Genomic DNA, 12,332 nt, shown 5'->3' with positions numbered 1-12,332 from the left:
CACATTATGCTCTAGCTATAGCGGATTTCAGAGTGAGGTCAGATAGTGAAATGGTTAGGGGCAAGGGGTCTGGAGCTAGACTGCCTGTATTTGAATCTTGGCTCCTGTTCTTACTAGCTGCCTGAACATAGTCAAATTACTTAACCTGTCCAGTTTATGTTTTAATAATGATGCCAACTACATAGGATTGATTTGAAGATTAAATTACTTAATACACATAAAGCACTTAGAACAGTGCCTGGCATGTTGTAAGTGCTCGATACTGTTAATACCTTGTCTCTCTTTTCCAAGCAGCGATGAATGATCTTGCTTTCTGGTTGGTTTACTGAGCAGAAGTATATGGCACAGGCTAGTTGAAATCTTTGTGGTGTCCTTCTATCCCTGGTGCTCTAACTCTGATGCAGGTCATCTATACTAGGATTATGCAGAATAAGCTCAACCCTCATCAATGCCTTGTGTATTTGAACCCAGTTATAATGCCCTGCCCCAGTCTCCTCTTTTCTATTTCCTTCCACATTTCCTAATAGGATGTAATTTTGAGTTCTTTTTTTGACAGTCTTCTTCTGGATATATTCCATGTATTTCCTACAGGTGTGGCCTGGTCAGTGGAGAAATTAAGATGAATTTCTCTTTCATACTGGATGCCACACCTTTATTAATGCAATCTGAAGTACATTGACTATTTTCTGAATTATTCTGTTAAATGATGTTTACATTGTTATTGACTAAAATCCCCCAAATTAATTCCACCCACATTTGCTGGTGTTGAAAAACTTTTTGGTTCAACTTTTTTTTTTTTTTGGTCAGGAAAATTGGCCCTGAGCTAACTTCTGTTGCCAATCTTCCTCTTTTTGCTTGAGGAAGATTGTTGCTGACGTAACATCTGTGCCAATCTTCCTCTGTTTTATGCGGGAGACCACCACAGCATGGCTTGACGAGCAGCGCTAGGTTGGTGCTGGGGACCCAAACCTGCGAACCCTGGGCTGCTGAACCAGAGAGCATGAACTTAACCACCACATCACCAGGCTAGCCCTGAGTTCAACTTTTTATTGAATGTATTGACTGCTTAACATGTTACCATATGCCAAGCTTCATAACTGACACTAGATATCCTCCTCAAGGGGTTTAGAGTTTCCTGAGATGTCATGCATGCAATCAGAGACATGTAATAAAGTGTTATTGTGATAATTGTTGTAATAGAGATGTGCAAATAGTATATGATAGCACAAAGGAAAGATAACTCACAGTGGGGCAGAGGGTGAGGATATGACAATAAAGATGATGGGGGAGGAGGAAGAGGTCAGGGAAAAGCATATAGAGGAGAGAGTGTTTGTCGTAAACTATAAGTAAGACCCTAGCCACCGAGAGAGTGGGAAGAATGAACCCTTTAAGAAGAGGGAACAATTTGTAATGTGGCATGCAACAGCATGGATGCTCTGAGTATGGCAGGGGCATAAAGAGCAATAGGAATTGGTGGGAGAGATGCTGAAGAGGTAGGCAGGTGTACCAGTTCATGAAGGGCTTTGCATTTTACAGGAGGGAGTTAATACATAATCCTGTAGGTACTGAGCCAGCATTAGAGATTTGAGATCAGAGAGAGACATAGTTAGATAGATGTGATTTTAAAAACACCAGGCTGGTAGCCTGTATAGTGTGATCTGTGAGTTAAAGGGAGTGAAAATAGAGGCTGAGTGGCCAATGGAGAGGCTATTCGTGTCAAATGAGTGAGAAAAAACCTGAAGTCATGACCAAGACATGGCCTTGGGAATGGGGAAGAAGGGAAATCTTTGAGAGCTTTAAGTAGACATATTTTGAGCACTTGCTTGGGCACTTTGAATGGTGGGAGCCTCAGGACTTGATAACTGGCTGCATGTGGCAGGAAAGGGAGCAGCTGAGGCTCAGCCCCAGGTCTGAGGGGCTGGGTAGATAATGACATTAGTTCACTAGAGTAGGAAGTGGAGAACTGATTCAGGAGAAGAGAAGGATTCCCTTTGGGGCCTATTACCTTTTGAATATCTATGAGACATATAAATGGAAATGTATAGTGGTCATTTGGCTTTTGTATCAGGAACTCAGGGGACAATTTTGTGCTAAGAAGTGGACCAGTGAATCGTTCATATATAGAAGTTGGTTAAAACATGAATATGTGGTCAATCAACCAGAAGAGGGCTGAAGGTAATTATGATGAGAATCCTAACACATCAGAGAAGCGTGAAGAGGGGTAGGCCTAGAAAATGATTTTGAAAGAGATGTCAGTTGGGGAGTTGGCTAAAACCCAGGAGAAAGTGTTGTCATAGACCCTGTGCCAGAGAGAGTTTATAATGCTTACAAAATATTTTGTAGTATTTAAGTAGTGTTGGGCATTGCTATAGAAAACGGTGCTTCTTGATTAAGTGGAGTCCAGAGCAGGTGCCCCTCAGGGTGGGCTACCTCTTTCTAGAAAGATCTGCCTACCTCAGAGATCAAGGGAGCATATCCTCCCACCATTTGGGCCTAATTCTAGTAGACACTCACTCTTCACATTCTGATTGAGGATTGTGACTTTTTCAGTTTGAATGGGGATAAAAATTTCCTCTCTCTTTTTCCTTCTTTTTGTTTTTAGAGAAAAGAATTCAGGTAGAAAAGACTTTTCTCTGCAGTATTTAAACAGAAGTACCACAGTTCCTATACAAATTTGGACTGACTGGAGAACATCTGTGGCAACACTGTTTTTATTTTTAAATTGCACCCTGTTTGAGTTTGTCATGCGTTTTGACTGCGGGTTTCTTCAGAGCAGAAGCAGGACATATTTGTCTTAATGTCCCCAGGGCCCAGCTCAGAGCCTGCCCTGTAGAAAGGCTCAATAAATACTTATTTTTGTCTCTCTCATTCATGATCACGTAGTTCCATTTTTGAGAGCTTCCGAGCTTTCTGGAATCTTCTTACCTCTAACATCTCATGTCATTGAATTATGCCATTTCATCTTCTGAGTTTTATTAATGCTACTCTTCGGAAATACCTAAAGTTAAATATCCTTTTTCCCCCAGAGTGTTCAAGTGAAGTGAGAATTTATTTTAAGACTTCATATATGCCACAGCATTGAGAGTAGGAATTAAAATAGAGCCAGGCCTGAGGATGTCAAGGTTGAGACAGAAGATTGTCAGGCTGCTCCTGCTACTTTTACTTCCACAAAGTCTGCTGTTTCTACTTCTCTTTGTTCTCTCTCTTTCTCTTTCAAATTTTTATTTGGCAAAATTTCAAACATATATTACTCTACAGAGTATAGAATAACCAAATGCATTCTTAACCTTTTTCACCTTAACTGTCAACTACTTTATGATGCCATAATTAGAGTCTTCTTAATGTCACATCTGTCCCACTATACCAATAAATTCCTCCATGTTGGTCAGAATTAAGCTCAGACTAATTTACATTAGATTCCTTGTCTCCCCTCTGGGAGACAGAATTAGCAGTAAGGGTGTCAAGGACTCTAGGAGACTTAGAGAGATGATCAGATGAGAGGCTTCCAGGAGCACTGCTCTATCTTCCCTCCCCACATCAGGAATCAGGGATGCCTTTATCTTGTCTCCCCAAGTGGCTTATTATATGCTTCCAAAAAAGCAACTGTGGAATCTTTGTTGACTGAGTAAAATCTGTGCTATGTTTCTATTTGGATAATACTGTATTTGGTATTTTAAGCTTCTCAACAAAACATGAATTTTCTTGCTGCTGCTCCCTCATGGCATCCTTTTCTATGACTATTGCCTAGAGGATGAGAGGATTTTGTAGGTTATGCACTCATTCTAGGTTCAGTTTTTTTCACTTTTTCAGAGCTCTACAAATTTAGTGCTTATCATGACTAGGGCAGGAGGTAACGAAACCAGCAATGACATTTGCTCAGAAGTATTTCCCGTGTCCTTGCCAGTAAGATTGGGATTCTTTTTCAGAAGTTTTGCTGTTCATAGCTATTATAAAGTAAGAAATAAATTTAAATCTTTTGGAGTAGAGAAAAGTTTTGTAGGAAGAAGAAATAAAAGGTCTGAATTCATCACCCTATTTCTGTACTCTGTATATGTTGCATTTGAGCAATTTTCTCCTTTGGTTTTACTCTGTGATGTTTATACTACCATGAGGAAAATAAATTAGGTCTTCCTTAGCTAATGAAAAGTTGTTTTATCTAATAATTCAAAAATATCTTATTTCTGAGTGGGAAGGAATCTGCGTTTTCTTTTAAAAAAAGTTTCTTTATCATTTCAGCTTTTTTTGTTGACAAAGTCAGAGCTATATTATGTGTATGTTCTTAGTATATAAGTGGTCATCAAGTTCATGAAGGTGAGCCATTGTGTTGTCTCCTGAGCCTTTTCTTTTCAGGAAGTGTCATGTCATGTCATTTCTTGTCTTTTATTCAGGGAATCAGCAGTCTCTTCAGTTCTTTAAAAGTGGTGCGTCTCTTGCGACTGGGCCGTGTTGCTAGGAAATTGGACCATTACCTAGAGTATGGAGCAGCAGTCCTCGTGCTTCTGGTGTGTGTGTTTGGACTAGTTGCCCATTGGCTGGCCTGCATATGGTACAGTATTGGGGACTACGAGGTCATCGATGAAGTCACGAACACCATCCAAATAGACAGTTGGCTCTACCAGCTGGCCTTGAGCATTGGGACACCGTATCGATACAATACCAGTGCAGGGATATGGGAAGGAGGACCTAGCAAGGATTCACTGTATGTGTCCTCTCTCTACTTTACCATGACAAGCCTTACAACCATAGGATTTGGAAATATAGCTCCTACCACAGATGTGGAGAAGATGTTTTCGGTGGCCATGATGATGGTTGGCTGTAAGTATCTTTTTTTTCTTTTTCTTTTTAAAAAATTAATGTTGTGGCAATTTTCCAGGCTCCAATCTCTGTCAGGATTAAGATGAAACTACTTTGTCTTCTGAAAGGTGTTTATAATCCATATCATGTGCATTGGTTTAATTTTTATTCAGCCTTAGAAAATAAAAATGCAAAATAATGTGTTTTACTTTTTGTATTAACACATGTAATGTGTTAACACTTGAAAAACAATGTGGATAGAATGTTATGAAAATCAGAATGGGAACTCTGTGATTTAATTCTCTTCATAGCATTGTACCTGGCAGAGCTCTTTCCAAGGAAGACCAGAATCTAGACAGGCAGCATCTGGTACATTCCACAGATTTTGTTGGCAATGAATTTAATTCTGCAAAAGAAGACAGGATCTGATGTGAGATACACAGTTCATAAAATGTTGTAGTTAATAATTGAATTCCTGAATTAAAGTCGACCTCAGGATACAGTTAAATGTAGATTTTTACAATTAATACTAGTAAAAAATGTTTGTAAATCTAGTCTCCATTACAAACACTCTAGGTTGAATATATCCCGGTTTGAGAAAATGAAAAGATTAGTAAATATAAGCTCAGTCAGCAATGACAAGAGTGTGTAAGATTTAGCATGCATACCTGAGTACTAAATGTCTTGATGGTGTTCTCGGGAGTAGAATGTGCTCTAAAGGAGTGAAAGACTGTGTATTCTACACTCAACCTGAGCCTGGATGATGTCAGAAAACCAGAACATTAAAGAAATACAGACTAAAGAAGCTGTTTTAAAAGAAGATTTTAAGGGAGAATTCGCCACTACTCATATCTTCAAGTTGAATTAGATGATTTATCCAAGCCTAGTTCTGATACATGAAGTAACCTTAAGACAATGGAAATATGTTTAGTGTATTAGCACCTGTTAAGCCTTTGGGTCATGGTTATTGGTATTTGGCCTAAGGCAAATACCCTTTTGAGATTCCACATTGCAGAGGTCTACATTTTGACTCTGATGGGAAAGATGTGAAAGTTCAGAAGTGTTGGCTGGCCCAGGAAGAGTCAAGATCTTGGGTTTAAGCAAGGTAGTTTTCAGAGTTCAGAATGTCTAAAAGGTATTGAAGCACCAATGTTAGTGGTTGTTTAGCTTCCATCCCTCTATACGCCTGTGAACAGGAATGGAAACAAGAACACACAGGTTCTATTTGCTGGTTAGAGGTAACAGACGGAGAGTGAGAATTCCAAGTGCCGTTTGCTCCAGAGGCTTTTAGGAGGAAAATGTTCTTTCATACAAAGAGATCCTGATGATTAAACTGTTGACTATACACCAAAAGTGGTAAGATATATTGGCAAAAATTGCTTTATGAATTCAGAAGAGAACATTTTGTCAGATGTATTTATTACTATACTACTTTTAATATTATATAATGCATTTTGCTTTACACTTGAGCATAGTTAGATTTAAAAAATTTTATTTTGAAGTAATCATAGATTCACCAGAAGTTGCAGAGATAGTCTGGAAAAGGCCTTGTGCCCTTCACCTAGTTTTCTCCAATAGTTGCATCTTATATAACCCTTGTACAAGATCAATATTGGCGTTGGTACAATGCGTGTGTATAGTTCTGTGTTGTTTTATCACATGTGTAGACTCCTGTAACTACCACTGAAATCTGGATATGGAAATGTTCCGTCACCACGAAAATCTCCCTCATGTTACGCTTTTATAGTGAAACCCACTTTTTCCTTCCAGCATCCGTAACCCCTGGCAAGTACTGATCTGTTCTTCATCCATATGATCTTGTGATTTTGAGAATGTTATATAAATGGAATCATACAAAATGTGACCTTTTGAAATTGGCTTTTTCCACTCAACATAATCCCCTTGAGCTCCATCTAAGTTGTTGAGTATATCAACAGCTTGTTCCTCTTTACAGCTGAGTAGTATTTCATGGTTTGGCTATACCACTGTCTAACCATTCATCTATTGAAGGACATTTTGATTGTTTCCAGCTTTGGGCTATTACAAATAAAGCTGTCATGAACATTTGTGTACAGTTTTGTGTTTGGACATAAGTTCTCAGTTCTCTGGGGTAAGTAGTCAGGAATGTGGTTGCTGGGACAAATGATAAGTGCATGTTTAGTTTTTTAAAGAAATTGCCAAACTCTTTTGCAGGGTGAACATATTAGTATAGTTAGATTTTTCAACAAGAGAGTAATAGGAAATAAAATCTATGTAGAGCTGAAGGACATCATTATTTATTTTCTTTCTCAAACTCGGGAATAACCCTAGATTCTTGCATTTCTCATCTATTCCATCTATTCATAGCATGTCTTGTTGACTTTACCTTCAAAATACATTTCATTATTTTTTTCCACTTCTGTAGTTTACCACCCACGACCAAGTCACCACCATCACTGGCCTGGATGTTTACAGTAATCTCCTTTATGTTCCTTCTGGTTTTACCCTTGCCCCACAATCTCTACCCAGAAGCTAGAGTGGCCCTTTTATAGTAAATAAGATCACACCATTCATTCCCCTGCTCAAAGCCTTCTAATATTTTCCATTGCACGTAAGATAAAATCCAGACTCCCTACCCTTCTATCAAAGCCTTAAGGGCCTGGCCCTTGTCTGCCTTGGGCACTTCACTTTCTACCATTCTTGCGCTTGCTTCTTCCACTCCATCCACGCCAGCCTGTGCACAGCAAGCTTGGTCCTGTCTCGGGGTCTTTGTACTTGCTTTCCCCACTGCTTATGACAATCTTTCCCTGACTTAAGCCCTGGATTCATGCAGGTCTTCACCCAAATCACTCTTCAGAAATTCCTCCCAAAGCTACCTTACTATAAAAAACACCTCAATGACAGTGACCCCTATTCCCTGCCATGTAACTATTTTCTTCATTATACCTCCCCAGACCTTAAACCATGTTTGCTTTGTTTTTCTCTTCCTTCAGAATGTAAACCCTCTGAGGGGGGCCTTTGTCTGCCTTTTTTTGCTTCTGTATACTCAACTTCTAAACAATTTTTAATGCCATACTCAATCTCGATTTGTTGCATGAATGAAGTTGTCCTTAATGGTTGTAATGAGGATCTCCTGTCCTTGAGTCCACTCCAGTTAGGTCTCTGAAGAAGATACAATCATGCTCTTTGAATTTTGGCCCTCATTCCTTTGTCAAAGCTCTGGTAAACTCACCTATCCTGTCTGCCTTTGGGAGAGTAGTAGCTCCTTTCATTGTATTGCCCCAACCCTAAGTTTCTTACTAGGCTGATGGTAAGTTCTAAGACGCTAGTCAATGGAAGCACCAACAACTCATTCTCCCACCACTTTTTACCGTCTACCTACACTGGAAATGTTCACATAGACTCCTTTGAGTTTTCAAAACTTCATTTGGTTCAGTATTGGTTCCATTCCTTCTCTACTTCATGCATAACTGATTATATCTCTAAATTTCTTTCTCCTCTCTTCTTTCCCTTTTCTTCAGTTCCTGTCTTGATTTCAAGATGAAGACCTGGGCTTAAAGTTGGTCCTTTTTCTTCCTGAGTATCCACTATTTCCTTTCGATATCTGAGCAGTAGTTTTCTGTTTATAAATCAATTTCTGGCATCTTTTGCTTGTTGAATTTGATTTAATTTTTATGCCTCTGAACAGGTCTGGTTTCTATAGCCAGAATCTTCCAAGGAGATGCCTTTTAGTTTCTTTCTTAGTCCTTGGTAATTTCAAGGTGTGTTTCCTTTGCAACAACCCGAAAAGATGATAGAAAACTGTCAAGACCCATGAAGTGTTACAGTAACTTCCCACAATTCCAAAATGTATTAGACACACATGCACAAAATATCAATCAAATGCAGCTATTGTGGCTGTTTGTAATCTTAGTATTATCTTTTTCCTACAATAACTCCAAGGAAAACAAACAAAAATAAAGCACCAGAGTTCCTAGAACCTGATATGTATTATCAGCCAGAGACCTAGTTAGGGATTTAGTGGTGTATGTTTGTATGTGTGTGCTGGGGAAGGAGTGTAAGGGAAGAGGGGGATAGGAAACAGAAAGTTTCATGCTTTCAGTTGTGCTAGGATTCTAGCCAATCTAGGCTGGCTATTTGAGAAGCACCACATGGGACCTTATAACACAGGAACTGAAAAAGATGTTTTATCAAAAGCTTGATGGAGACGCCAACTACCTGTTTTCTGTTGAAAAAATAATCACTACCTATAAATGATGGCCTCTTTTTCTGGAGAAAATCATCTGAAATTTTGTGACTTCTAGCAAAATTTAGAAACTTCAATGGCAGCAATTCTAGTTCCTACATTCTTCCTGAGTCCTCTTCTTTCTTTAACGGGCTTTCTTCTCTGACTCCTAGGTTCTTTCCCCCGATGCTGAATTTCATGTGGATTCTGCCCAGGGCACAGTCTCAAGGTTCTCCTTGTTGATAACAGACATATCTTCAAAGAAAACTTATGACCGTGGCCTCCCTTCAATCCCAGTCACCTGTGTTCTTTCTTGTTCCCTTTTATGTCAGCAGTATCCCAGAGTATTTCTCTTACATGCTACCTAGGAGTTTCTTAGTCTTAAATCCTTTGATTCTACGTGTGCCCAGGGTGGAGAATCCTCCTGCTCAGATTCCAGAACTGGAAGGGTTGTTTGGATCTCCTCAACATATGTCTACCACTATGCATTCTTTACCTCAAAGTTGTCTTAGTTTTGGTGTGCTCTATGCCTTGAGTGAGCTCCGTGGCTCTGGCAGCAGCCATTTCACCCCAGCTCCCCCTCATTCCTCCGTATCTCTCCATTCATGAGTGAACCTGACTACTCTACTGACCTTCATGAAGTTCAGTACCAAAGGGCTTTTGTGAAAGAGGATATTTTTGCAGTTTAGTTCTATAGCAATTGTGGAAAATGGCATACATGTTTTTAGATCAAGATGTGGGTAATCTCTTTACTAATTTACTCAATAAATACTTAATCATGCCTTCCCGAAATGTTTTCTAATCCATTTCATTTATATAATCTAATTGAACCCCTAATAATTTTATTTTTTCCAAAGATTAGCATATTGGCTAATTTTACTTCTATGCGGAAAGCCCCTTAGTACACAGATGATTTGTTTTGGCGGCTATGAGTATGGAATTTTTCTGATATAATTATCCTTTTGTCCTAATGTATTTTTATGAATCTTTTTCTAAATATTTATCAACAAAGCAGTTGCTTACTTAGTTCCTTCTTCATTACTAAATAATCACATAACTGCATTTTAGTTTAATCCATTATAAAAACCTATACTTTTGCATCTTTCATTATAATTTTATAAAACAAGAAACATATAAAATAAAAATATAAGTTATGAATAACTTTTTGCCCTAAGTAATTTATGTATAACCGTAAATCTCTCTCTCTTTCTCTCTAATTTTTGTTTGCTTGCTTTCTTTTAATACACCATTAAATATTAAATTAGTAAACATATAGACAGCATACTCAAAGGACCACAAGGTTAGACTTTGGTTATTTATTTTTTTTAAAAGCATTTTTCACTCTTTCCACTGTTGCCTGCTTGGTTGCTAAATTGAGGCAGCCTGATTCGCGTCATGTATGACAGTCAGAATCTGTCCTGCTAGGATGCCATGCAAAGAAAGTCTTTAAAAGTAAAGCAAAGCAAAACTAAAAACTATAGATATGGAAACTGCTGAGGTTTAATTGGTAGACAGGAAATCCAGTTGTAACAATGCTAATTTGCAATTTTCAAATAGGATGTAGTTGATGGTAGCTCAAACATCTAAGAACTTTCTGTAATTGGCTGGTATGATGCATAATGCAGCAGGCAAATGGTTTAGCACATTTAGAAGCATAGCAGGACCATCTGCCAGAGGGATGTGTACAAAGGGAGATTTCAATCTCCATGTGGGTGGTTGTGTGTCACCAGGGAGCATTTAGTGACACGCTGGTCACTCAACATCAAGCAGGGGAGACTGATGCCACACATCATATTCTCCAGTTGATGAGCTCCTTTAGCATCCTCTGTGGAGTTCAGATAAAAGCCAAGATGAGATTATGGGCATTACCCTTACCTTCCTTCATAGGAAAAGGAAATAAATAGAAGACGGGGAGACCCAGGGATTTGGAGAATATAGAATAAGTTGAGGGCAAAGGTCTGTGTGACCTTGGAGAGTCTTTGAATCTCTCTGGGTTTTAGTTTTTTCAATTGTGAAATGAAGGAGTTGAAATAAATGACTTTTAGAGTCCCTCTCAGTGCTAACATTCTATATGTCTAAGATTCTGTCAGTGCAGTTCTGCCGTGGTCCATAGGATTGGGCTGGTTATTGGAGATGAGGTTAATATGGAAAAGGAAGAGGTGTTGCTTAAAGGTTTTAGGGCTTTTCACGTATACTGCATACCTTATTTTATGGAGAGTAAGATATGTCTTGTATGGAATATGTTCAGTAAAGAGTGAAGAGGAGAGACTGTCAGGGAATATTATAGAGAAAAGAAAATATGCTTTTGGAAAGAGGTGTCTTTTTTCATATCAAAATTAAGCAGCTAGGAAGACTGAAAGACATTTGCTTCAGGGCTTAGGAACCAGGCCCAGGGAAAGTCTGTACACCATGCCAGTGGGGACTCTGAATGGTATTTGGCCCAGACGGATATCCAGGCAGGATTAAAAGTGAGTTGTTACCCTTTTCCAATATTAAAAAAAATTCCTCTACAAATCTTAATGTGAGACTTCAGGTGACTCAGATATAATATTTAGTTATATGTTAGATTTTAAGTTTTTTCTTGCCCTTGCTATTGTGGTATAGGGAGGAAATGGAGTGTGAACATGCCGATTTTAATTTCTGGTTTTAGTTTTAGCCAGATGGAGAGAGCTTTAAGCTTAATGTTTATTTTGGAAACTGGGTCAATTCTTTGTGTCTGCTTTACCCCTGCTTGTAAAAAAGACTTTTTCTTCTCTTTTTCTTTAATGAGCTGCATATCCCATGAAGAAAAACATTTCCTGGAGCCCAAAGTTAAGGATTCTAGGCACCTTTTTTTCATGGTTTAGTAGTTTCAGATGTATAATCAAGTAGTTAGAAAAAGATCATGTGAAGTACACTTTATCCCCTGTTTCTTATTCAAAATAGAACTTGTATCTTCTGCAGGAAGATTCTTCTATACTCATGTTTCTTTTTATGCATAGTCACATTTTCACAAAGCCTCTTAAATTCTGTAAAGGTTGAGTTTTCCAAGAAAACAATAGGAAATTTTTTCGGTGGTGTATTAACTAGCCTGGTCTCTTTGTGAGGGCTTTGTCTCTGGAACCATCTTGTGTCCCTGTATCACTCAAAATTACTTAATTCTTTCAGCATTGTGGCAGGTGTTCTTGTAGGTATTGGTTTAGGGAGACAAACTAGATACTTCCTGGCCCTCAGTAAGTTAGTGGTATGGTGAGTGTCAGACAAGAAAATCACTGAATCATCTCTCTCTCTCTCTCCCATTCTCTCCATCCCCATCCCTATCCCATGTCCGTCTCTACCCTCATTTCCATCCCAT

The 12,332-nt window shown here is 38.7% G+C and overlaps 1 protein-coding gene across 1 annotated transcript in view; it reads left to right on the top strand.

The window, feature by feature from the left end:
- The window catches only part of KCNH5 (potassium voltage-gated channel subfamily H member 5), a 305,522-nt gene that overhangs the window by 88,095 nt on the left and 205,095 nt on the right, over positions 1-12,332 (top strand). Inside the window, exon 7 of the mRNA XM_008522406.2 lies at positions 4,389-4,815. Within this exon, the coding sequence (XP_008520628.1) occupies positions 4,389-4,815 (427 nt within the window). The remainder of the gene's footprint in view (positions 1-4,388; positions 4,816-12,332) is intronic.

The sequence above is a fragment of the Equus przewalskii genome, chromosome 25 (assembly GCF_037783145.1).
Source record: "Equus przewalskii isolate Varuska chromosome 25, EquPr2, whole genome shotgun sequence".
Taxonomy (NCBI): Eukaryota; Metazoa; Chordata; class Mammalia; order Perissodactyla; family Equidae; genus Equus; species Equus przewalskii.
The sequence above is the reverse complement of the archived record's forward strand: the minus strand, read 5'-3'. Positions and strand labels throughout refer to the sequence as shown.